The sequence below is a fragment of the Zosterops lateralis genome (genome assembly GCF_965231275.1).
Source record: "Zosterops lateralis genome assembly, chromosome: 2".
In the NCBI taxonomy this organism is placed as follows: Eukaryota; Metazoa; Chordata; class Aves; order Passeriformes; family Zosteropidae; genus Zosterops; species Zosterops lateralis.
The window spans coordinates 86,676,209-86,702,917 of record NC_139763.1 but is presented as its reverse complement, the minus strand read 5'-3'; the positions used below and the strand labels follow the sequence as shown (position 1 = coordinate 86,702,917).

At 40.1% G+C, this 26,709-nt stretch overlaps 1 protein-coding gene across 1 annotated transcript in view; it reads right to left on the bottom strand.

The window, feature by feature from the left end:
• Positions 1-9,381: 9,381 nt before the first annotated feature.
• Positions 9,382-26,709, bottom strand: part of RSF1 (remodeling and spacing factor 1) — a 59,956-nt gene continuing 42,628 nt past the window's right edge. Inside the window, exons 10-16 of the mRNA XM_083855860.1 lie at positions 22,071-22,125; positions 20,693-20,799; positions 17,707-17,774; positions 16,402-16,609; positions 14,476-14,699; positions 12,370-12,561; positions 9,382-10,674 (exon numbers count right to left, since the gene is read on the bottom strand). Coding sequence (XP_083711986.1) covers positions 10,100-10,674; positions 12,370-12,561; positions 14,476-14,699; positions 16,402-16,609; positions 17,707-17,774; positions 20,693-20,799; positions 22,071-22,125 — 1,429 coding nt within the window. The 3' untranslated portion in view covers positions 9,382-10,099. The remainder of the gene's footprint in view (positions 10,675-12,369; positions 12,562-14,475; positions 14,700-16,401; positions 16,610-17,706; positions 17,775-20,692; positions 20,800-22,070; positions 22,126-26,709) is intronic.

The window sequence follows — 26,709 nt, the reverse complement described above, 5'->3', positions numbered from 1 at the left end:
GCCGCCGCCGGAAGCGGAACGCGCCGCTCTGTGACGTGATTCCGCCCGGGATGGGATGTCACCGCCCCGTGTTCCGCGGGGCTGCGGCCTGGGCCCGAGCTAAGTGGTCTTTGTCCGGAAAAGAGGAGCCAAGGGGAGCGCTGAGGGGGTGGCCGAGGGCTGGAGCGCCTCTGCTGAGGGGACAGGCCGGGAGCTCTTCTCAGAACGAAGAGGAGGCTCCAGGGAGACCTTGCAGCCCCTTCCAGTGCCTAAAGGGGGATACGAGAGAGCTGGAGAGGGACTTCGGACAAGGACATGAAGGGATAGGACAAGGAGAAAAGGCTTCAAGTTGACAGAGGGCGGAGTGAGACTGGATACTGGGAAGAAATTCTTCCCTGTGAGGGTGGTGAGGCCCTGGCACGGGTTGCCCAGGGGATTTGTGGCTGCCCCATCCCTGGCAGTGTCCAAGGCCAGGCCTGACGTGGCTCTGAGCAATCTCGTCTAGTGGAAGGTGTCCCTGTCCACGGCAGGGCTTCGGAACAAGATGTTTGGGACATCTCTTTAATGTTCCTTCCCACTGAAAACATTCAGATTCTATAACTGAAAGTACCAAGAGCAGTCAGAGAACCATTGAACATTCTGAATTGGAAGTGACCCACAATGATCATCAAGTCCATCTCCCAGCCCTGCACAGGACACCACAAGAACCACACCTTGTGCTTGAGAGCGTTGTCCAAATGCTTCTTGATCTCTGCCATATCTATTTTAGCTCTAAGCCTCAATGGACAGGTGACAAGAGGGAAGGACAAATACAGTGGCTTCTCAATTACCATTACTGGATGTATGCTGGAAGGGGAGTTTCTGGTGGGTGACCAACACCCAATGTCTCATAAATACACACAGAGAAGAAAAAGAAAATCACAAGTACCTGAATTGCCTGAAGGGTGTCCAGTTGCTTTCCCCCAGCAGTGATGAAGGTATTGCAGTGCCTGGCGAGCAGGGGTGTCTCAGGAGAGCTCATTGCAGGGATGGGAAGGCTGCCACCTCTCACGAGCACTGGCCTTGCTTCTTGCCCTGGATTTACACTTTCTCTTGCTACTGCAGTGAGAAACAGGGATTACTGATGTGTCTGTGAAGTACATCTCTGTCAGGGGATGCTTCTGTTAACACCATCAGTGAGACAGCATCACTGCAAACACCTTTTCCCTGACTTGTCTGGATGGCAAATGCTCCTGCCATAGCAACATACCAAAAGCCCATGCAAGCTGTTGGCTTGTCATGTGTGTTAACCTTCCCTTTTATCAGTTTAAATTTACTTTTTAGGAGTCATTTACCTACCTGTGTGCAAATGCAAGTTTTCACAAACAAGAACCAATTATTAACAAGATTGGGTCTCCATCTTTCCTTTCTCTGGACTTTCCTGGCTACAGTCTTGGATAGGAAAGAGCAGGACATAACATGATTCTCTTAGAGCTATTCACAAGGCTTTGGAAAACTGCTCAACTGTGCCTACCCATTTTGAATTTTAACTACACAAATAAGAACGCAAATAATCGTTACTCATACAAATACTCACCTAGACTGAAATGAAAGCAAATTCCACAAGGAAGTGGTATTTAAACACTGCTGGAATAGCTTGAAAAAGCAACAGAGGGAACAGGAGATGAGGAAAGGGGAGATTTTCAAGTTTGCCACACCAAGACACAAGTGGTCAACTGGAAACAAAAATTTGTAGTTCATCCAAGAACACAGATCAAACTATGGCAGCTGGTGGGAAGAGATCCAAATACATAGAAATATTATTCACTACACTTACTGGTTATAAAACAATGTTCCTGTTCATGTCCATCCCCTCTTACCTACTGTGGCTGTCATATCAGCCACAGAGAGTTCTCACCACCTTTGTACTTAACTCCAAATCACACAACTACTTTAGATCATTATAAATTAAGATTTCTGGGTGGTTTGGGTTGAATTACTGTTGGTTGAAGCTGCTGCAGAAACTCTGGAATAGTACAGAGTTTATTTCTCTTCCTGCATGCAAATCTTAGTCTTTCTTCTGTTGGTATACCACTCTTCCAAAAGAAAATGGGAAAAAAGGCAGGAAGTTGGTTTTGAGAATGAGGCACTAAAGGAGAAGAAATCCACATCTTCCTTATTTACACAATCTAGGCACTTCAAGAGTACTGAGAGCTGCACCTAAGAGAAGCTTAGAGGGGGAAGGCAGATGTTTCCTCTAAGTTTGAATGGAACAGAATGGCATTACCTGAAAACTTTTCTTCAGCTGTAAGAGCTTTAAGAAGTGAGTTAGGATCCAGCCCCACACTGATATCTGAACACTGGATGTCCAACAGTGATTTAGTCAACCAGGGCTGTGTACAGAGGCAATGAAGAGCAGTAGGTACCTTCACAGGGTTGTCATCTTAGCACAGGAGTCACCATACAGGGGAGCTTGTTTCTCTCCACAGCACTGCCTGCCGTAAGGTGGCCAGTTCAGACTTAGATACCCATTATCTGTTAAAAATGGAAATGTGAGGTTTTGGCAGTGGATTTGGAGCAAGAGAATGGATTTCACAGCAATTTCTCATCACTACAGAAACATGCAGCAGCTTGACTGCAGCCACAGACTCATTCAAAATAAAGATAGTCAGGTTTCAGCAATTCACACAGAGAAGCTACTTCTCTTCTTCGATTTGTTTCTTTCTCCCTGACTTTCTCCTGTTAAAGTCCTGAAATATCATCCATGTCCACTGTCTTTGCCACGTGTCAGAACATCTGCTTCTTCAGTGTGTCTCTGCAGACTTCCATTTTTTCCCCCATTTTTCCAGGTTTTACACATCTCAGCCTAAATAAATGAACCTGGCTCCTGTGTCAGGAACACCACGTGGACACCTCGTGGCTGTCTGCTGGCACAGCCTTCCTGGGTACAGTGCTGGCTGCAGGCACACTGGTTTTTGTCAAGTGACTGCAACATCACTACGAGATGAGATATAAAAGATGGAACACACACAAAACCATCGTGGCTGCAAAAACAAATCCATCAGGCCTTCCCCACCATCAGCCAGAGCTGCTCAAAGAAAGGAAGGTTCTGTCAGTTGAGCTGCCATAACAAAACCAACACAAACCAGGAGTTGCCCATTCCCATAGCAGGCAGTGGCACCATCAGGGGCTGGAACAATACACAGCAGCCATTACTCAGTGCTTGTTCTAAAATTAAAAAAGGCATGTGCACGTGTAATGCCCATTAAAAAGCACTTGTATCTGCAATACACATTATACTTTGTACATCAAGTTATTTCAATTTTTTTATTATGACAATTTACATGTCATATTTATATGAAAGAAATGACAGTAGATATTATAACAAAACCATTATGAAAGAAAAGTTACACAATTAGGCCTACAAGCTATAAAATGGCTTCAGGCCCAGCTTATACACAAAGAGTTCTGACCAGACTGTAGTGAGAGACAACGCTGAACAATTCATTAACAAAAATATTGGCACCAGCCTTAACATTTTTTCTTACTTCATTTACAAGGAATACAGTATTTAAACAGTTGTGTACTGCAAATCTAAAAACATTAGCTGTTAATAAACTGCAGTTAACCCTTTGAGCACTATGCCACCATGATTTCCATTTAAAAAAGTTTTAACGCAGCATGTTTTACATGCACGTGATATTACCAGTGGGAGGGAAAAGACAGTGAAAGCACCACCCAATTTATGTGCAACAAGAATAACACTTCCAGTTTTTTCAAGGTATCTCCCCCCCCTTCCACACACACAGTGTGTGTCCCTTGGGTCCTTTCCCTTTGATATTGTAGCAAGTCAGGTTTGAAGAGAGACTGAGAAAAACAAGGTTCAGGACTCAAAAAATGCAAGGATTAAACTCTACATAAAGAGCTCAGCTTGTAGAACTTTACCATGTTAATTCTTTAGAGAAAGAAAACAAAAGATGACACCAGCTCTGCAGACCATTTTTAAGGAACTCAGGGTGTCTTTGCAAACATACAAACAGCACACAGAAGCGAGACAAAACTGTATTTCATGTAAGTATATCTTAAATTTTAAGAGACCTATCTGGCAGGTTTGATCCAGTTCTCAAAAGAATACTGGAGGGCAAGCATCCACGTGGGACACTGAGAATCCCCGATGTTTGTCTCATGGACAGGATCTGTGCCTGTTTGAGAACCGCCCTGCACCCAGGCATGGTAACGTTATGTGTTTGGGTCAGTCCCATCCGTCCCCTGGCTGCAGCAGGAGAGCTGTGAAACACGGGCAGGAACTGCATTGGCAACACAGCAGTTTAGTGCCAGTTAGGAGGAGGAGCATCCTTTGAGTGAATACAGGATAGGAATAAGGTACTGTACAAGGTTTTAGAGTCCATATAATGAGTACAAAACGGAAAACTAAACAAGGCTTAGAGCTTTAAGATCTGACTTCCTTTTCTACCACTACCTTGAGTGGCAGATTAATATCTATTAAGGACTTTTATCTGTTCTAACTAACAAACAGTGCACTGGTTACGAGGTCTATCATATGTTTTTGCAGGACTTTATCCCTGTAGAATCACTTATATTCTGACTGATCCAAGTTCAGTTGTGTGGGACACAGTAAGAGGAACAAACAAGAAAGCAAATTGTGTGGACTCTGACTGTCATCCCTGGAGAAAAACACTGTCATAATATTCTGTGGACTGCTCCTAATTTTTTCTACATCCACATTGCACTGATGGAGGAACATTACTTATTCCCTCAAGGAAGGAGACATCAAGTACATTTTCCAGTTACTTTGAAAATCAGGATGAGAAAAGGAGGGTATTGTGATGATTCTCCTTCCTTTGGAAATCCAGCTTTTAAAGAGCAAGTCACAAGTACTTTCTAGGCCTGTCCAAAACCAGTCCTGCAAATGGCATGAGTTTGCATACACACTATTCCATTCCACTTCCCTCCATCCCCTCCCCATTTCCCCATTATTGGAACATGCATCCAAACAGCAGGAGTGAGTGACTCTGTCTGCACCTGGGGAACCAGTGAGACTGACTATACACAAAGTGCTGCAAAGTGCACAAAGTAAACCAGCTGAGCAAACGGAGCTGCGCCGTCGCTCGGCTCTCCTCAGCAACCTCTGGGGCTGCACGGAGCAACAGCAGATCTGCTGGCAGGCACATGTGCCCCTCCAAATGCAATGCTGTCCCCTCTCCTGCTCCTCAGCTCAGGTGTGGGGCACCAGCATTTACAAGATGATAGTCCAAAACCCAAGTTGTAAGACTTGCTTTCAATTGCAAAGTTGAATCAGAATGCTTTACACCAGATTCAACTATAAAAACTTACCTACTTTAGAGTGTTTTATTCTTTTCCCTAGAAGCTCTTTGCAAAGAAAAACCCAACTGGATAATTTCTGCTGGATTTTTTTACTTTCTGCCTTCCAACATTTTAAGTGAGATACAGTCCCTATGTTAACTGTTAGGGAAGGGGAGGCAGAAGAGGCTACCAGCAAATTGATTTTGATCCTGTAAGTACTTACTTCAGACAATATCCTAATTGCTTCTGTGGAAGTTTTAAACACTTAAGGACTTGCAAAATTCTGCTGCCTTATTTCTAGAGATTCCCATACCACATTCAATGCATTTTTTCCCCCAAAGTTACTGTTTTGCTTGAAGATACTTCATCTTCTACATATATTTGTATATATTAAAAGGATTTTATCTATCCACCAAATCAGAAGCACACATCCAATGCAAATACATACCTAGGGTACACACAGCACATCAGAACCACATTACAAGTCTGTGAATAGTAGTCACTGCACATGTATCAAACCCAACTTTCAAGGCCTATATAAAGCTTTTTTGAATTAGGTGATACAAATCTCTGTGTCAGACCAGTTCTGGGGGTGAGCATTACTGCCATGATTTATTTAAATCACTGTGTATAAATCAAAGTGAATTTAAAAAAAAACCAGATGCTGTAAAAGTTCCTTGTTTACTTTTCATAAAAGAAGTTTGTAAAAATATGTGATTTGAAATCATTATTTGAAGGTTTAGACTAGAGCATCCTACTGAAGAAAACTGAAAACCATGTTAAAAGGACCTGAAAACAGAGGCATAAAACAGAGCCCCTGACAATGAAGGATTAAAATTATCAAACAGTTGCAGCATCTGGATACCAGTGTAGTTCAAATAATAGATGTGAAGAGAAATCAGAACAAGTGCACTCCTACCATACAATTTTTCTTTTGTGAACATACATCTTTTGCCCCTTGAGCTTCCCAATGTAAGGACTCTCACCAGGAGTTCAGACACAGCAATCAGAAAACAGAAGTGAACAGAAAACAAGTCTAAGTCATTAGCTCCCATAATATGGAGAGTAACCGAGACACCTTAATACAAGAAAATCTTGAAGGTGACACTTCAAAAATGAGCTTTTTAGAAAAAAAGTGTCTCTTGTTCCTCTTAAGTGCTGCTAGACCAGAACAATCTTTTCATTAAAAAAAAAATCAGGAAGATGTAGTGACTTTATAATATAATTCACCATGTACAAAATGAAAGTATCAAAAAGTTGATTGTTCAGCACTGACCTTGCTAACCAAGGGTTGTTAAATGTGATGGCATTTTCCATCTTATATCAAGAATACACTCAGGTTTATCAGACTCAACAACCAGAGGACAGCAACAGGGGTGAAATCAACCTAGTTGTTAATTCTGCTTAGATTAACACACCCCATTCATTAGTGCAGAGTGGCCCTGCTTGTGTGATTTTTGTCACTGGGTCACAGAAGCCCCACACAGGGAAGCAAACAGCCAGCATTTATCTTGGTGGCACAAAAAAATATTCACTCCTCCACTTGGTTTACATGTTCTTCTTCCCAGCAGTGCTGCTTAGACTACACATAGAAATCAGCTTTCCTCCCAATCAGTTATATATAGAAGAGCTTGCAGGTAAAAAAAGACAAAGCTTTTAGTGACAATGTGTGTGGAATAACCAAGAGTTTGCTGAATAAATGCTCTGCATGTTTGGCCAGTAGCTGCTTGTTCTAGTTAAAAACAATCCCTGGCCTGTTTCCCATTTCCCATATGGTTTGAGCTTTAAGCCCAAAGCTACACTGAAGATGCCTATTCAAAGGCAACCGACTTCTGATCTCACACTGAGCACACAAAAGGGCACAAGACTGTAAGGACACCAGGAAGACATTTTCATTCTGGAATCATATATGTACTGTAACAGCATGAACCCGGTGCGATAGCTGGCCTCTTGTCAGAAAATGTAATCTTCCCAAATAGGAGATGATACATTTTCTAGTAAGCAGGATGCTTTAAAAATGACAAAAATATCAAGTTTTAAAATTGCAATACTTTCCACAGCATTTTTTGCAGTTTCTCCTTGCACACCGTTCCCATTGAACTAAGGAGGAACCCTAGATCCTGTGGGATGAAGCCATCTCGGGTACCAAGGGTGACTTCTCAGAAGACAGAAAAGTTGCTTTTAAGAAGAGACCTATGGAAAGTACAATTTGGTAACAACTGGCTGTTTTAAAAACAAGACAATTCTGATGCAAGCTTCAATGCTCCTATTTTACTTCCTGGTCTTTCCTGCTTTTACATTGCTCTAACTCAGTACTCAATTTTATTCATGATTGGTAAATCCAGAACTGTAACTTTATTGTATTTTCTTACATACACAAGTACCTCCCCACTAAGTATTTAACATTTGGAGTTGACTCTACAAGCAAGAATGTTTGATCAGATAATACATGGCTCCATCAGGCAGCAAAGGAAAATATGGCACTCCCAAAACAAATGAGGAACTATCAATTCCACGGAGTTGATGGATGTGAATCAGTTTTCACTGCAAGTACTAAAAATGCTCAGCAGCTACTATCATGGACAAGTGGAAGCCTTATGTTCTTACTTGTTCTAACATGTAAGTATTTTAGAATTTAGAACCGCTACATTTACACATCACCTAGGCAAAGAAAAGCACTAGAGCAGCTTAAAACGCTACATATGCTTTTAAGAACTCATTCTAAGCTTCTGTGGCTCTTCACTACCCCATTTTAATCATTTAACTGTTAATTGTTGACATCAGTATGGTAGGAAAACATTTAATCTTTGATTAATTTAAATTGTCATGTAGAGAGTGATTTCCCTTTGTTTCTAATCACAAGGTTGCTTAGCACAGCAGATAATGAGCAAGTTCCATCTTTTTGCATCTTTCTTATCCTAGTTTTATACCATGATAAGTGCACTGCTAGAACCCAAACAAGTCAGAGTCACAGAGTGGTTCTGACAGACCTTGTGGATAAAGAGATGGGGAAACAAAACCAAGACTTTAAAGGCCAGAAGGTAGGTAAATTTTGGATCTAGGTTTTCTAGAGAGGTATTTAGTAAAGGCCTAATGCTGGTTTTATTACAAGAAAACTGAAGTGCTTAATGACTGACTAGTAAATACAAGATAATGGAAGGGAATCAGGTGGGGCAGGAAAGGAGAACTCACTCCTCAATGGCAGCAGCACTTTTGGTGCATCCATTGCCGGCAATGGACATAAACACCAGTCAAAAATCCAAATCTCAGAGCAAAAGGATTAATAGATGTGACCTTTTTGGATTTCGAAGTTTGGCAGATCTGTTTGAACTGTCTTGTGTTCTACAACATGTACAAACGCTACAGCCTGCAACAATCAGAGTAAAGAGAAAACAATGCTCTTGATGTGCCCCATGTTGATTTGGTGGGATTTTTATTTTTCCATTGTATTTTTTCCCCCCTTGAATAAAAGCACATATCACTTCATGCCTGCTCAAAAGTTGATGAGGTGTCTTGGAGTCAAGCGTTTTCTCTCAGAAACTCTGCCTTCTTGAAATCTGTTGGTCACATGACAGTTATTAAAATGTATTTTAAGAAAATTCTAATGGCCAAAGGCCAACAACTACATTCAAAACCTGCTAATACATCCAGGCAGATAAGTAAAACCAAAACAAAAACACACACAAACCCCAAACAGGAAACCTCCAAAAGGAAAACTGTTCCATTTGTTTACTTCAATTTGAAGTAGATATTAAGGGCATGAATGGACCAGTCATGGTTTATTTGAAAATCCCTCCATCCTCTTATGCACTGTCGTTCTGTGGTCAATGCCTTTGTACAAACACATTTTGTTCAGAGTACTCCAACTGGTGATGAAACTCACGTGGCCAGGCAGCGACCGCAGGGTTCTTTTGTCTGTAAAAGTTTGCAGTGCTTACAGACTTACTTGACATCCAGCTTACAGACTAATGTGACATCAATACGTCCTCCCACTAGACACTGTGCATTGAAGGCCATCTGATGAACTGTGCATGAGATCACAGAAATTCATGGCTAGAATGTTTTGACTGTCAAAAACTTCATTACAGTACACTTCACTGTACAAACACTTTAAAGGATGTTTATTAGGAAAGTCTGCAAGTCATAATGAATAGCAGAGTTCTTGTTTATGGTACCTTCTTGGCCTCTAATAATTCTGTTTGCCTCCAGTACTGAAATCAAACTGCTTCCATGAAGGTGATTACTAAAATGAGCTATGGTATGTTAACCTACAACTCACAAAATGCGACAGTACAGACATTAATTTTGCTTTTAACTGTCTGTTAAGTTGTAATCTAAGTTGTGAACATTTAAATATAATATATATCTCATATGAAAAAGCTAAAGCACAAGTGCTTCTGCACCACCCCCCTCCCGTCCCCCCACCCCTTGAGCCAAACCCACCCCAGTTCCGGTTTGGGCCCTGACTGATTTGGAATGCTTTCTTAGGCCACCCATTTCCACAAATTTGTATGCACTCAGGAAATATAAAGTCAAAAATATACAAATCTCTTGTTGTTATAAGGTTTTTGTGAGTGAAATTACCCAGGACCATGGACTTGGAAGGAGAAGGGGGGGTAAGAGAGGGAATTTACAGCAATTCATCTTCAAAGTTCAAAACTGGTCACTTCACAGAAAGACTGCAGGACTGGTGAAATTCTTGCTTCTAGAAAGTGATACTGTAGTGGAGAATTTTCTAGGAAAAATAAAACAGCTTTTAATAACTGGCCCGCTGGTATGAGCTACCGTGGAATAAATTAGCACAAAAATGGAAGTCTTATAACTGTTCACTGTTACAGACGTAATCAACAAGGTCAGTCACTCTCAAAAGTTCATCTTCATCTTCCTCCGGCCCTACCGCTTCCTGCCCGCTCCCTGTCCCGTTGGGCGCCAGGCTGGCGCTGGCTGTGCTGTCCTTGGGAGCCTGGGGCTTCTCGCCTGGCTTGCCAATCAAGTTCTCAATGGTTTTCCCTGGGCTCTGTCCATTGGTGGAAGGCAAGTCCACCAGGCTGTAGTCCAAAGGGCTCTCTACTTTCCCTACGTTATCAAAGTCATCTTCGTCATCGCTCTCTATCCGGTAGCAGTGCTTCTTGGGGTTGTCTTGGGGGGCTTGTGCTGCTGGCAGCTTATCCGCAGGAGCGGGGGTTTCCACGTTGGCGTTCGCGTTCTCGCACGCGTCTTCCTCGTCTGTCTCGATTCGGTTCAGGCGTTTGCGGACAGGCTTCCCTTCCTCCTCCTCATCCTCTCCTTCTTCCTCAGAATAGTCGTCTGTACTTCGCCGACGTTTTCTAATCAATCGCTTTGACTCCTTTGTGGATTCGTCATCTTCAGAGTTCTTAGATGTGTAGCTCTCTGGAAGAAGCAGCAGACTTAGTGCCATTAGCAAGTCTCAGTATGACATTTATCTTTCATCTTTTACGCTCGTTAACAAGACAGCTGTCTGAGCACACGCATTTCTGCCTCATTCCCCAGGTTCCCCAACCAAGCCCAAAGGCTTGCATTCTTTTTACTTTTTAAATAAACTTCTAATGCAGCAAGCGTCAACGACTTACGGATATTCTGTTTCCAGTCTGAGGAGCACCAGAGGCTTTGGAAGTAGGTGTGCTCTCCCCTAAAACTGGTAACTCCATGCTGGGAATAACACAGAACTGCATTCCTCATCTCATAGTATGTGCTTTATTTACACCCTGACAGAAACTCAGAAGCCAAATAATGGCTGCTCTCTCAGAAAATTCACACACACACAAAGCTGTACTATACCACTGCCACCCCCAAATTATATACGACTTCTTCAAAATAAAGGAATGTTGCCTGTCACCTGAAGTTTGCTGCTCTTTAATGGAAGGCTTGGTGTTTTGGCAAACTGGAATATTGCCTACACACTGACAGCCTTTACACTGATCTTCAATGGTTGTGGTGAGAAAAGATGGAAATTGAAAAATCAAATGGCAAACATAATTTGTTGTCTCTTTGTGATTCCAATTAGAAATCATGGGAATTTTCATTTTAAAGGGTATTATTTAATGTAGATTCAAGTTGATAGAGACTGACAGTGTTCCTCTCTTTTTAAAGTAATTACAATTCCAGTAACACTGTTACATGTTTTATGATATACTATGGAAACTGCAGGACAGTGCTGGAAAGGTGCTAAATGGTGCTGATTTTAACACATGGAAAGCCAATACTAAAGATACCCAAGGAAATGGGATTTCATGAAGAAAAGACAACGTCAATCAGGGAACGTTTAAAGCCACCACAGAGCCTGTGACCAGGCTGTATTGAAGACCATGTTTTTGAGATACTACAGACTTGCATCACTTGTTTCCCTTCACCTAGAGGATACTCCACCACTCTGTAATCTCAGCACAGCCCTTCCAAAACTGAGGCACTCAGGCTGTCAAGGACAGCTCATTTTCTGAGGAAGCCTGGTATCCACTGCAACCTGCACTGCTCAGCATTCGGAAAGCCAGACCTAAGGTCTGGTTAAGCCAGTCACCCACAATCCAAAACAGCCAAAGTCAGTGGCTAGTTTTGTAAAACCTAATTAATTATAAATCACAAGGCATCCAATCACTCATGGTGTGCCTGACATTTACTGAGAGAGGCTTCCTCTGCATTTGGCACAGCTCCTTAAACAGGAGGTGGAATTAGTCTGAACCAGCAGCACAAACACAGTCAGGGCACCAGAGGCAATGCCCTTCCTCTTACATAAGAGAATCTTTGGAGGCTCGTGGGATGCAGTTTTGTGACCTCTTAACAGAAAAGTGGGGAAATAGTTGCATTAGTGCCAATTTTGAAATCCAAACACTCTGTGTCAGGCACAGTAAATTCAGAACTGGAAGTCAGCATTAGGGGCAATGATAAATTTGAGAAGTGACTCAGTGCATCATAAAGTACTAGTGGGCTTTTTCAGAAGGAAAGAGTTTCTGAGAAACATCAAGGAAAGCTAGAAAAACAATCCTCTGAAATCTTGGAATTATATAACTTTCCCTTCATGCTGATGTTGACATGCACCTGCTCCTGGAAATGCTGGACTGGTTATTTTACCTTCACTATCTGAAGTGGAGAGCCTGCGTTTATGAACTCTTCTTAACTCCTTCCCATATCGGACACTTTTCTGTGAGCCATCACTTTCTGAATCTTCCTTATAATTAACTTGTCTCTTCTGATTCCGTCTTGATCTTCTCCTCCTAGTTTCCAGGTAATCATCATCACTGTAATCTGTGTAATCACCACTCTCTGTACGGAACAAAAGAGTGATGTGCATTATTCCATCAATGCAAAACTGCCTCATATAAAAAATTTAGGTAAGTTTCCTCATTCAGAGAGTTTCCTTATAGTGCTTTTGTTGCCTTATCTTTACTGGTGTCAAAGATGTCTCTACAATTCCTGACAGTGGAAACAACCTTACTAAATTGATGGCATACGTTACCTGTGCCTCAGGAGAGTCTGTTCTGCTTTTAAAATTTAAATAAATTGTACTCTACTAAAAGACTTTTAAGAACAGGTAGATGAAAAATGACTGACAAGATGAAACTCCAAGACCCGAGTTACATAAGAGCAAAAATCAGTTTCACTCAATTGTGGGTTTGCTTAAAACAGAAACCAGACAGAAGAAACTTACCATCAATCACAGTTCTTCCTGCACCAGTCTACTGCAGCTAGTATCTTCAAAAATTAAATTTATTTACACCAGTTGAAAATAGCCTCAAATCAACTTCAGCTGCTTTTCACTGAGCTATGCCAGAACAATTATCCCAAGATACATTTCTATAAAAGTCACACACTGTTCCTAAGTTAGTGATTGACATGAGTCACAGATCAAAGTGGCATCCTCTTTACTTCCTAAAACATTAGACAAAGGAACAGAGCAAGTCAGCAAGAGCAATCAGCTTCAAAAAGAAAGTCCGTCTCTGGAGACTGAAAATAAAGCCTCTTGCAGGGCACTTGATTTCCTAAGCTCAAAACAGGCTTAAAGCAGGATCCTGATGGACAATATTGAGGGTAAGAGAGAAACAGAAACACACACTTAAGATTAAGCTTTTAGATATATATGGAATGATACTGGAAACACTTGATTTTATCACAGGAAACAAACAGTTGCTCTTGTGCATTACAGAGGAGATAAGCCATCTCTTTAGACTTCTGCCAGTACCTTCATTGATAAGAGCTTATGATCAGTGCAATGATGCATTAAAGACAGGGACACAACAATCACATTAATCACTCATATAGTTGTCTTCATCTGTCCATGCATGAACCTTACTTTTGGAAATCAGTACTCCAAAGCAACTTACTCCAACATGTTCATCATCTATATTCTAGACAGACTGATAAAACACTGGAAAGATAACACACACTGCAGTAAGTTAACACTCCAGTATAGTTAGAACCTTAAATTCACAGTAAGAGTGAGAAAAAAATGAGTGCTTATATATATGACACTTGCTAGTCTGTGTCTCAAATGAAGCAGAAACAAGGAGGACAGTCTTCAGAGAAAGATGCTGATCATCTTTCCTGAAAAGGTTTATGTAGTGCACAGGTACTATTCTCACACTTCAAACCAACAGAAAATGACGTAGCTGAAGGACAAGTAGAATAAAGTGATTATTATCCTCTGTAATGCAAGAGTCTTCCATTACTACAGATTTTAAGGATAATTTTAGGAGAAAGAGATTCAAGGTGTTTTTCTTTGCTTTCAAGCCTCCCAGAAACACGGAATGCCATACAACTGAAGTTTTCTTCCATAAAAGTGACAGAAAACGTTTCTTTCAGAATCTTTTTCATAGGTGTGTTCAGAAGGTCTTCCACTAGCTATGAAGAAGCACACTTTTGTCTCCATCCTCTTTCCAATAATCATGTGCCAAACAGGAGAGGTACAGAGGTAGCTAAACTGCGGCTTCCAGAATCATAGAACAAGCATTTATTTAAATACACAATTACATAGAAATGCCAAGAACCTAATGCTCAATATCAGTTTCCTAAAAAATACTGACAGCAGAACAAATAGCAAACTGCTTTACAGCAAAGATGCCATCTGACTTGACCGAAGCAAGCAAACAAGCTAGTGTCAGTCATGACAGAAACTCAGACTGCCATTCTCCCTCTCTCCAGAACAGAATGTTTAAAATATCCAAGATTGCTTATGCTCACCAGACTCTCTGCTTGAATTTTCCTCAGACTCTTCATCTTCATCATCTTCAGAGTATTTTTTCTTGACTGTTTTCCTTCGTAATCTCCTGCTTTGCCTCATGGGCCTGGAGAGATGTCGCCTGGATATGCGGGCACAGAACTCGGAGTCACTGTCCTCATTTGATGGTGGGTCATCTTCACTTTCATCCAGGTTTTCCTCTGATATTACAAACTCATCCTGAGATCTGTTCAAAGGAAAACCCCAGACAACAGAAAGAGGTATTACAACCAAAAGATTGAACTAGTACTTGTACTTTGCGAGCAAGTGGTAAGTATAATTTTACACAAAACAAATAAAAGCACAAATCTTATAATGAGGAGCAAAGACCCAGAGAGAGCAAGCTGCCATCACTGACTTGAGGGTTCAGCTGTGTATTTGGGATACGGCTCAACAGTGCATGACATTACACAGCAGACTACAACAGCAGATGGATATAAACACTCTGTCAAACCAACACTGCAGGTGACATTAACATAGGACAGATCCTAGAGTGTTCATATGGTTCATTGCAATGCAATGTCTGCATAGCAGTAACTGTGTAGGGAAAAGAACACAAACCATGTACTAGCAAAGGTGACCTTTCCTTCACAAACCCACCACTGTCTCACACAATTTCTGAGAATTAGAATATCGTGTCTTAACACAAAACTGTGGCTCTAATGCAAACATGCACCTCACAACCTTATAAACTTGTAACATTCCCATAATTTCAAGTGAGCCAAGGCTCTTCTAAAATCCATTGAGCACTGAAGGTACACAGTCACCTGCATTTGCCTGCCAGCCAAATCTAAATTCCAGTGTAAGATCCAGAAGGCCCTAAGCAGAGGATGGAGCTGAGAATGCACGAGCACACTTCAAAAGATCAATGCACTATTAATTCTGTAACATTTCCACAAGCTACACTCATTGATTGGAAATTTCCAACACATGTAGCTCAATTATTCAGGGTGCCACTGAAATGTCCTCAGCATGGTCACAGCTGAGGACAAAGCTCAAAGTTTGCATTTGTCTTATACAGATTTTCCATACACTTAGTAAATTGACTCAATGATTGGTGTAAAGCTTTAAATGTTGGTGGTAAAGAGCCTACAGCCTCATGCTTCCTTTACTATGTTGCTTCATTGAAGCCTAAAGTTAATCTAAAATTATCAACTTTTTTAACATTAGTAATTGCCCAGATTGAATGATGAAAAATTCTGTAGAAAGTGAGTTTCAGTTAGCCAAAGCAATATTCATTTAGAGTTTAAAGCTTCACATGACAAGTATTTGTTTTCTACAGTATAAGCCACCTCTTTGTTTTCAAGCTCTACCTCCTACAGAGCAACAATCAAGAATTAATTTCAGAATCTGGCTGTCAAGTTCTGGATGCTCTAAATAATGAAAATTTTCCTCTTCCAATTTCTAAATGACAATCAGGCCAAAAAAAAAATCCAATAAAATACAAATTTTCAATTCATTTTTTAAAAAGGAAACAACCAGCCTCATTTATTCTCGACAGTCACATCAACCAGGGAACTGAGCCCACTTGGCTCCTTCACTAACAGAAGCCTGTGGTGAGGCCTCAAACATCCCAGTAACATTTCCAGAACATGTTATGCTTAAAATACAGACTGGATGACGTCAGCACATGGATCCAGAGTGCAGTTTCTCCAGTAAAATCACATTCCCCTAGGCCAGGAGGACTCCACGGTAGTGGGTTTGGAACTCGGTGATTTTTAAGGTCCCTTTCAACCCAAACCATTCTGTCATTCTTTGATTTTTACTGGTACTGTGCAGAGCCATTACAGCACTGGGAACATGCTCCTGGATGATTTTTTCAGGGGCACTGCAGAGTCACCGAAACCTGTAGAGGTCAGTGACTTGCGGAAGTTAAATTGCAGACCTACCCATCACTGATCTTGAATTCATCCTCACTCTCCTCTTCATCCATGTTACTGTCACTATCCAAGTCATTTAGTCGCCGTCGTTTCTTGCGTCGTGCTGCAGCAGCCCTTTGTGGTCGCTTGTTTTCCTTCCTTTCTTCCTCTAGGATTGTGGAAATGTCTTTGCCACGGTGACCTGTGATATTTGACATGTCTTTGCCTCTGCCAATGCCTGAATTCAATGACAGAAAGGGGAAACAATAGCAAGTTTATTTTCTTGTTTAACTTTCTACAGGTCTTTCTTGCATGTGCCTAACTTCAGTTTATTTTCTGTAAAGCAGAATATTTTCTTGTGAAGAAAATATTCTGAAATATTCTGACACACACAGCCCAGCTGTCGTCACTTAGAAATACTGAAGTCCAAGCAGAAGGTCATGGTTAAGTGTCTGCATTATGATGCTCAACCCCAACCCACATTATTACCATGCCTGTGCCTTTTAAGAGGGCAATTACCAGAAAATAAACTTTTTTCATAATGCTGAATATCCTTCTTGGGAGATGAAGGGTTTGAGTTGTGGTTTGGCCAAGAAGTGGAGTTTTTGAAAAGGTGCCTTAGTGTTGAGACTTGATTATGTTTACTGTAATGGACCCTGTGTTACACACCCACAGACACACCATTTTCAGATTGTCTACGTACATCTACAAGGTCTGAAACTGGTGAGTGTCTGGAGATGGCACAGGCCAAACAACTGAGGGAAAATGTTTCATGGCTCTTTTGTTCAGGCAGGTTAAGGTGATGCAGAAGCACAAATCCACCTTCATCCCTCACATAGTGCTGAAGATCCGTGTTTTGATCCCATGTTGCCTTAAGAGGCAACAAAGAACAGAATTTCACTTTATTGGTATTCAACTGAGAAGTGCTAATAGATGTAGATGAATATTAAGACAATTTGGTACATCCAGTCTTTAGGGGGTCCAACTGCAGACCAATTTGCAAGCTCTCTTTTTACAGGGGACAAATGTCAATAGCACTGCTGCCATTCCAATCTCAAATCCAAAACTTACCCATTACACATATATAAAAACCTGTATGGGCTAGATTTAACTATCAACTTTTACTAATTTTGTGACATCTTTTGGCAGCATGGGATGGCCACTTCTAAGGGAAATTATTTAGTTCACATCCAAAAATGCAGCAGTAAAAAAATCCCTGGCAAACTACAGAGTTTAAAGAGAGGATTATATTTGTTGTTTCTCATATCAAAACAAATTTGGTCTCCATCTTCTTATCACCATTGCAATGCAAAACAAGTAACATCAGAAACATACCTCCTCCATCAGCCTCCTTGATATCATCTTCAATTGCCTCATCAATTGCCTCATCAAATTCATCAAACCTAAAAATAACAGCTTCCATTTACCACTTTGAAGTGAACCTTAATTAAGTCGTTACAAAAACATACCTCAAAATCTGAAGATTACACTGCACAGACAGAGGGCTGAATACATAATCAATGGACCAGAATTTTAAAAAATGGCTATTTTATTATCAAAGTCATGTTTCTTACTTCTATTTGCTTGCAGATTATTTACCATTGCTTGTCTTACTATTGAGTTACATGAACAGAAATCCCCTTCCACTTTACACAACAGGCCTCTGAATTTAATATATAATCTGAAAGTTCTTTAAAATTGTTTCAATAGCATTTTCACACAAAGTAGTCTTCATTTTTTCCACAACTTTTATTAGATGACATTAGCTCTACCAACCTTCAAAACAGCCTTAGAATCATCTATTAAACTCAGTGTAAAATTCATTATTCTGTCCACTTTTCCTTCAGAACTGATTTCACATGGCTGCTTTCTACTCTTAAAGCTCATGATACTTTATAGATCTGCAACAGTCTACGCTGAACAGATAAAATAAAACACAAAGTACAAAGTTCCTTGTAAATCTACATAAGTAAGTTGTAATGCAATGTTACATAACCGAAAGCAAAGTCTTTGAGTATGCTTGTCCTGCAACAGCTTTTATAAAATTGCATAAATCTCTGCACCCTGAGCAACTCATTTAAAGAAAATAAACTGAAGAAAAAAGGTCCAGTCCTTTCAACACAGATGACCTCAGTTTGTTTCCTCAGTTATGAATTTAAATTCCATAAAAAAGGATTGTCACCTGTTTGAAAAAATAGATGCCTTGAGCTCCAACATGCAAAAGTACAAATTTTATTAACTATATAGAAAAGACTTTATCTAGATGCAAATTTTTCTTATAATTTTTTAAAAAGTTAATTTTTGGTATTTTTAGAAACAGACAACTAACACTGGACAATACATTCATTAAAGATTCCACTTCTCAGTCATGAAAGAAAGATTACAGTTATATTTACCTTGGTCCTCCATAGAAACCTACAGCAGTACTAGAAAAAAAAAAAATCTACTACTTTACTCTGTATTCCAATAGTAAGCATGAATTACTTTTTCCTTTAAAAATAAGGTGATGGACTTCTGATATCTTTATATTGCTTAGGAGCAACTGCATGCCACTCTCAAGGCAGCTTTACCTAGCAAGGAAATAACTCTGAAATTATTCCATCAAGTAAGATTAGTTCCACATTACTCAAAAACTGTTTCTCCTCCACACAGCTAAAAAAAACCCCTCCTTAAAATGCGAGAAATCGCTTTAATGCTTTCAAACCACTGCTAACAAATAACCTGAGTTCAGCCACGAGCTGACAGCTGCTTGTCCATTAAGTGTAATGGAACATAATTTCTGCTGCTGCTGCTTTATTCATGATGCAGGTTTTTGCTAACTTGCTCATGAGAGGACTCAACAGAGGGGTGATACAAAGGGATTACAGATCCTTTGGAGAACCAAGCTGCTCCACAATTCAGATCTGTTTCCTAGTGGAATAAGGCTCTTAGCATTTATTTTCCCCTGTTGTCCACAATTCTCCATGCCACCAGTGGAACTTCACTACAGACATAAATCTGACACACTGATATGTGTAATATTTTCACCAGCTCAAACTTATGTGTATGATGTAGCCTGTGAGAAAGATTATCACTTTTTATCAGAAGGCTTATTTTTCTGAAATATTACATTCAGTACAAATTTACTGTCATTGCACAACATGGGTCCTGCTAAAGTCGTGCCACACACACCCTACAGGCAAGGGGTTTTTTTTTCTCCTAGTCAGATGCTGCCTGACCTGTCATTAATATAAATAGCAGATCTATGTAGTCTTACCCATAGCATAACATTCCTTACAGGAAACCTTAGTTTCCCAAAGCAGCAAAGGCATTTTCCATAGTGTGACTTCTGCTGTTCATTCAAAAGGTTACCAAAATCCAACAGCTAAGCAAAAGTCAGACTGAGTGTTCTGACCAGGCTGAGAAACTCAGCCTATACAAACTCCATGCCCCTCCTCAGCAGCAAAACCAGGTTGACTATAAATTCAATTATGGTTATTGTTGGCAAGTTATAGGTTTTGATTATAAAGGTCTACATAGAGGAACAACTAGAAAGATAGAGGGGTTTTTTAACATTCCTAATGCATCCAGGACAAACTCCCACAATCTCAGGCAACCAAATTCTTTTCTAATCCCAAGGGCATTCTACTTGCCTGGTGGACTGAAGACAATACAGAGTGTCACAAGGTGTTATTTAGAAAGCAGTTTATAAAAACAACTTGGTAATACACTGAGAACAAAAGTTGTTATTAAAATCATGCTGAATTTTGAAAACCTTAGTGACGATTCTTCTTTCAGAATGCAGAGTCTAAATATCTTGGCACTTCTGTTTACTAATTGCATTTTTGTCACGATTTCTCTGAAAAGTTAAAGATTTCTCCAAACAATTGAATTTTTAGATGCACTGTGTGATAATTACATTTTAAGTTTCATGCCCCTTACATGTAAGGAAGGTCTAAGGTGGGGAGAGGGATGAGAGCAAGGAATTGAAGGCCTTTAGACACAAGCAGAAGCCTCCCTTGCAAGAGCAAGGACAGTTTTAATTCACCTGCTTTAACTCACTCTAGAAACTGCAGCAGTACCAAACAGTACAATACTTCTCCAGTATTCCTGAATTAAACACCATATACGTTTTCATTTCTTTAATGCATCACTCTTTCACTATACCACCTCATGCTCTCACCACCACCAAGCATCACCAGTGTTCAGAAAAAAGATCACAGACACTTTAGTCAGGCTTTTCTGTTAAATGTAAAGGTATACGTGAGAAGAGGTGGGATGATTCAGAAAGGAAACAACAGTATGACTTTTGCTGTACAAGCTATTTTAACAAGCTGCTGACCTGTAGCTTATGCACTTTCGGGTTCTGGTAGATCTTCTTTCAAGTTTCGATTTGGGCTTTTTGGAATCTTTCTTCTTTTCTTCCTGACCTTCAGGTATTTCCGGCTCCTGTTCAGATAAGACAGAAGTGGCAAAAAGCTTTATCTCCTCTCTCCCTTCACACTCATTGTGACTGAACTCATCATACAGATTATCTGCCCAACATAGCAAATTTTAACTTGTAATATAGTGACCTATTACAGAAGTTTAGGTGAATTTGCAAATTTTGCCCTTACAGGCTACATCATTTCCAAACACAGAGTTTAAGGGCTGAGGCTCAGGATCATTGTGTTTATGCTCTGATGCCGAGATCATGCCTCAAGTGATACTCCCAGGACTAGTAAATATGGCAGCTGAACAAACTGTAGCCACCACCTCTACATACTGAGCACAGGGATACCTTTACACACTGCAGTTTCAATAAAGCTTCATGGAGGTTAGTTTTACTATATTGTTTGCACGTTATTAATTTAAAAGCAAAATAATCTGCCCCCGGGCTGCATTTTTCAAGTATTTGCTCTCAGCCATAGATTCTTCTGCAAGTTTGTAAAATCTGCTATAGTTTTTCTGTTATTCAGAGACAGGGAGAAAAAGCTAGCCTTGTTACAGCCAGGCAGAGTGGAAAGACTATGTTTAAAATGAACCAAAGTTCCATTTTAAACTGCAAAGAGAGACTATATATTCCAGATGAAAGCATTGGCTAAGACTTCAAGAGACTTGCTTTAAAGTGTATTTAAGTGAGAAGAGGCTGTCCTTCATATGAATCAAAGCATATTTCCTCTTTTCTCAAGGGAAACCATACAAAAGCATCTGTTAATGAAACACTAAATGTTTACAGTTTTTAATCAAGTGACCTTAACATCCACTCGTTGAAGACAAATGCTATGCTGCCTAGAGATACTACATATTCCCTCTGAATCATTAGCCAGAAACATTTGTTTCCATCAGCTCCAAAGGAAAGCCAAGACAATTAGATCAGACCTAGATAACTGCACAGCAAACACCAGAGTTAAATAACTGATTCCCAACTTTATAACCTACTGAATATTGAGCACTCTACTCAAAATCCAACTGTAATGGGCAGGGAGGTAGTGCTGCAACCCCTCACTGGGAGAGGACTCTGTGTGGCATCAGGTGGCTCTAATAAACACCATAAAGCACCCTTGGTTTCTCTGCTACATTCAATCTAACATGAAGGGTCTAGAATTATTTCTAATCTGCATATAGATTGATTTTTCTCTCCAAGATGCTAGTAGCACCTCTGACACAGCACCAAGAGACTTCTCCCCTGAGAAGTTTAGGAAATAAAGCAATAATACCACATAAACACACTAGCTTACCTGAGGTGGAATGATGTTCTCAATACTGATACCCACGTACACAAGTCGCTCTTTTCTTGAGGAGAGAAAGAAAATGAAAATAAGCTTACAGAAAGTCTGCAGATATCTAAAATAAAGCTGTAATTATCACCATTTGAAGCTCTTACTGTATCACTAGCCATAAACATCCCAAGAGAATGTTCCAAGTGAAAAGTTACTGAAATTGGGATTATGTGCTAATTCTCATGTGATTATATTTTCCTGCATGTATAATGTAAGAGATTTCCAAAGAGTTCTGACAATCAACAGTATTTGAAGATTGAAATTATTGAAATTTCGGGTATAAAAAGCAAGTTAAATCCAACTGAAAAATATTAATGCTGTGATGAAGATTATGTTGTCAGATCCATAACTACCACCAATCATGAAGGTGATGAAAGATAAAATGGGAATAGAATCACACTGAACTGGAAAAAATATGCAAAGATAGGATGCAATTCAAAATGGATAAATGCCAGATATTAGACCCAAGCAGAAAGAACCAAGTCTACAAACACCAGGGGACAATAACTGCCTACAGAGCAATTCTTTGCCAAAGAAGAACAGCCTGAGCAAAGATCAGCAGAGTCAAACTGCTGCACAAAGAACTATGAAGACAGATGGATGTGCAAATAGGACAACAGCTGACAGGACACCTGAAGGACACCTGCCACTGCAGTCAGTCCTGTTCACACCTGGCTGGAGCACTTAGAGCCATCTGGGCACCACACATTCTCCAAGAAAGATGTGATCCAGCTGAATAGTTCAGGGCTAGCCAGTAGGAGTTACTGGAGGGCAGCAGCCATGCCCTGTAGAGAAGGGCTGAAAAAACAGCATGGATCAGTATAGAGAACACTTGACTGAATATGGGAGAGAGAGAGAAGTATTCAAATACAGGACAGACTCTTGTAAGGAGAAGGAGACTGTCCTCCTTGTCCACAGTGTGTTACAGGATTAAATCTACAGAAGCAAAATTCAGTTTAGACTTAGCTTTCCTCATCACAGACATTCTGCATCATATGAATTGCCTGGGGGACAACTCTGGCTCCTGAAGCACACAAGTCTTCTCCAAGTCCTGTTGTATCTCTCACTCTCGACTGGAGATGGACTTCCTAACAAATCATCAACAGCACTGCATGTTGATCTTCATGGTGCTGAACTGAGCTTTCAAAAAAGCAGTCTCTGAGGAAGAATAGCCAGGTACTAATGCAGACTGGGGTGGGTAACCAAACTCCCATCACCATAGGTCTCTACTTGTCTTTTTCAGGAAAACAAGGGATAATTTAAAGAAACTAAGAGCACAATGAAAGTTGGTGGCATTTACAGGTGTCTGGAAGGACTATGGATTTTTGAACTGAAGTGTCTCAATCAACCAGAATCAGACTATTGAAGTTACAGGGAGTGCTTGTATGAGCCTGTCACACTACACCTGACTTGCAACAGGACACATCATGCACATAACTGCAAAAATATCCATGACATATATTAATTTTAGATACGTTTACTTCATTGTGTTATGTTTTGCAAATAGAAACATTGACATGTAAAAATTTTGTTCCCAATTCATTAAGTTCTGAAGAATCTAAGTAAATTTTGGAAGTCTTCTGAGTAGCATTCTGCATTTTTTAGCATAATATTCTTAAATAAAATCAACAAACACAGTTCCTAAAGTCATACTTACAAAGAGTAAAAGGTTGTTTTACAGCTAAAAAGACAACGGACTTTGACAACTTGGTATCATTATGCCTAATGAAATGACTGGCTGTCTATATAAGGAATGGTCTTTGTACTCTAATGTAAATATTCCTAAGTGACAGATGAAAAGAAATGCTAGTCCAAGTGGGCATCATTAGATTGGTTGGATAGGAGGAAGGATGCTGTGCAAAATCACTATGCTCTTGAAAATTAATTAAAATAAAATTTTAAGGCAAGGAATACAATTATTGAAATGAGAAAGGAACTAGAAGTGCAAACATTTTAGTATTCAACAAGTGTCTTTGATAGTTTGCTCAACTTCTCATTTTGTGTAATGCAAAACATCAAGAGACAGGAGATTAAAAAAAATCATCTGTTTTTAAACATGATCAGCAAGGTTTTCCAGTTTTGCTATTCTTCTCCCTGGCTTGAGTAAACACTGCTTAACAAATCAGCAAATGGAACAAGACAATCTTGCTGAGGTCAAGTTTTTGAAATTAAATACAAAATGATATTGAATGAATTCCCTATTCCTTTTGTGGCAGACAGGAACTCAAGACTTCAGCCAAGAGTTAAATATTTGAATCAGACATCTCCAAGGGCAGGAGCAGATAAGCATTGTCTGGTTCTTTCCTAGGCAAATTAAAGAAAACATTTTATCCCAATTATGCAGCTGCAAAAGCTGCTACAGTCATGAAAGGGAACTCATGAAACTGTGTATGGAAGCTCCACATGGTTTGGCCTGGGAGAATTAGACAAGTAGTTCCTAGAGGGATTTCCCATCAGGAAGTCTCAGAGTATCTAACATGGATTAAAAGGGAGATCTTACAAGGCTTTAATGTCCACTCCCTCCAGCTGGTGGTAGGATGTGATTACAGAAGGTAGCCTGTGCATGAGAAACCTGAAATTCATCCAGGTTGCTGTGGTAGTACTTTCAACTCATGAACAGAGAAAGGGGGGAAAAAAAGATATTATTTCATCCATTTGTAAGTCAACGGGAAACCTGAAGGATTCATTAAAAAAAATCAGTGACATAACAGTTTGGGGATGTGCAAACACACAGCTGAGCAGCTGAATCAGCCTCAGTCAGATTCCTGAGAGCTGGAAGGAGCACAACAATGTCACAACTTCAAAAAGCATGATAGCAACACTGGTTTGAAGAACCTATTAGGTATACAGATCCATAATGACAGGGTTGGATTTCTTCTCTTGGCCAAAAAGACAGACACCAACCACATACTGAATTTTCAGAAACACTGCATTCAAGTACATGTGTGCCCCAAGCAACCAACCTGCTTTAACATATACACTGAGCTGTAACAATGACTATCATTTCCTCTGGCATTGTGATTCTTCACCCTTTTTACCTTATTATTTGCTACAATACAGCATTAAGTTTGAAGACTTCCATATTCAACTACTGCATTGTGAAGTCTATTATAACTCAAGCTTATTTCTAAGAAAAAAACATTGGAAACTAACTAAATAAAACATCAATTTTATGACACACAATATAAAGCGTTAGGTTCATTTGGTATGAGGATCAAATTGCAAAACAGTTATTAAACATCTGTTTCAGACACTGAAAACTGCTATGATATCTACCCTATTCTCTCCTGTTGCTCTCAGAAGATTGTGTGTTTTTATGAAACACTGGTGATTTCAAAAAAGCAAGGCAGACTGGCAAAAGCTTGCATTCCATGTAATGTTTGCCCGCAGAATATTTACCAAAGTAGGTCCAAAAATACTGTTCACTAGTAATGAGCACTCCCACCATAAAGCAAAACAGCAGAGGTCCTGTGTGTCCCATACTCCTGCACAGATGGAGGCTGTGTATATGCTGAGTTCACTCATAAAAATAGCTGTTAGTTTCATTCTCACAGCTACAAATTCAGCAGAATTGGCAATGGATAATTTCACCACAGTATGATCTAAATACACTCTGAGCAGAAGTAGTGACATCAGGAACAGTTGGTACTTGATCTGTCACTATCATTGTTGCTGCTGCAACAGCAATAACAAACAGATTTGAAGAAAGCTGAAAGCAGACACAGATTGTGCTCCCATCTTCCCAGGACTGACTCACTACATCTCATGTAATATTACAGTCCCTTCCACACATATAAGCCTGCAGAATTACTTCCTTTAAAAGGGCCTCACCTCCTAGTGACATTTGCCTTTTAAGATAAAATTAATGCAAAGTTTTGTTTAATTATGCATACAGATGTTATTAAATTCTGCAAAGTACTCAATATATGTCCTAAATGGTATAAATTATGCAGACTTTGTTTCATGTCCCTCATTTCCAGGTCTGAAAACTGCCAACAGAATGTTCCAACTGTTATGGGTGCTGTTCCTAAATGCAGTAAATATGTCTGCATTTAGCATTCGGTGATGGCAGGGGTGGACAGTTGGTCAGAGCAGGGTGATGATAATTCCAAGGTTGTTGGTTCAATCCCTGCATGGGCCATTCACTGAAGAGTTGGACTCGATGATCCTTGTGGGTCCCTTCCAACTCAGAATATTTTGTGATTCTGTGCTCACTGACCCACTGCCCTACAGCAGTTGCCGCATATTCTTGTACATTAGGCAGAGTTTAATAGAATCAAAAGCAACAACTCTCAAATCTCACAATAATCTGGATGACTTTTGGAGCAAAATCAAGACTTAAAATTGCTTACAGCAGAACTCTACACATGACTGACGGTCAGCTGAACCAGTGCTGGAAACCCTTTAACTATTGGTGTAAGAAAGGCAAACTTGTGTTCAGGCACTTTAAGCAAAGTTTAGGATGAATGCATTTGTTTATCTTTGCCTCTTATTATACTTTTCCTCCCTTCCTGCAAGCTGCCTCAGTACTGAGCCAGTAGCAATTGGTGGGAAGTCAAAATTTGTTTTACCAATTCCCAGTCTCTTCACTGCTTTT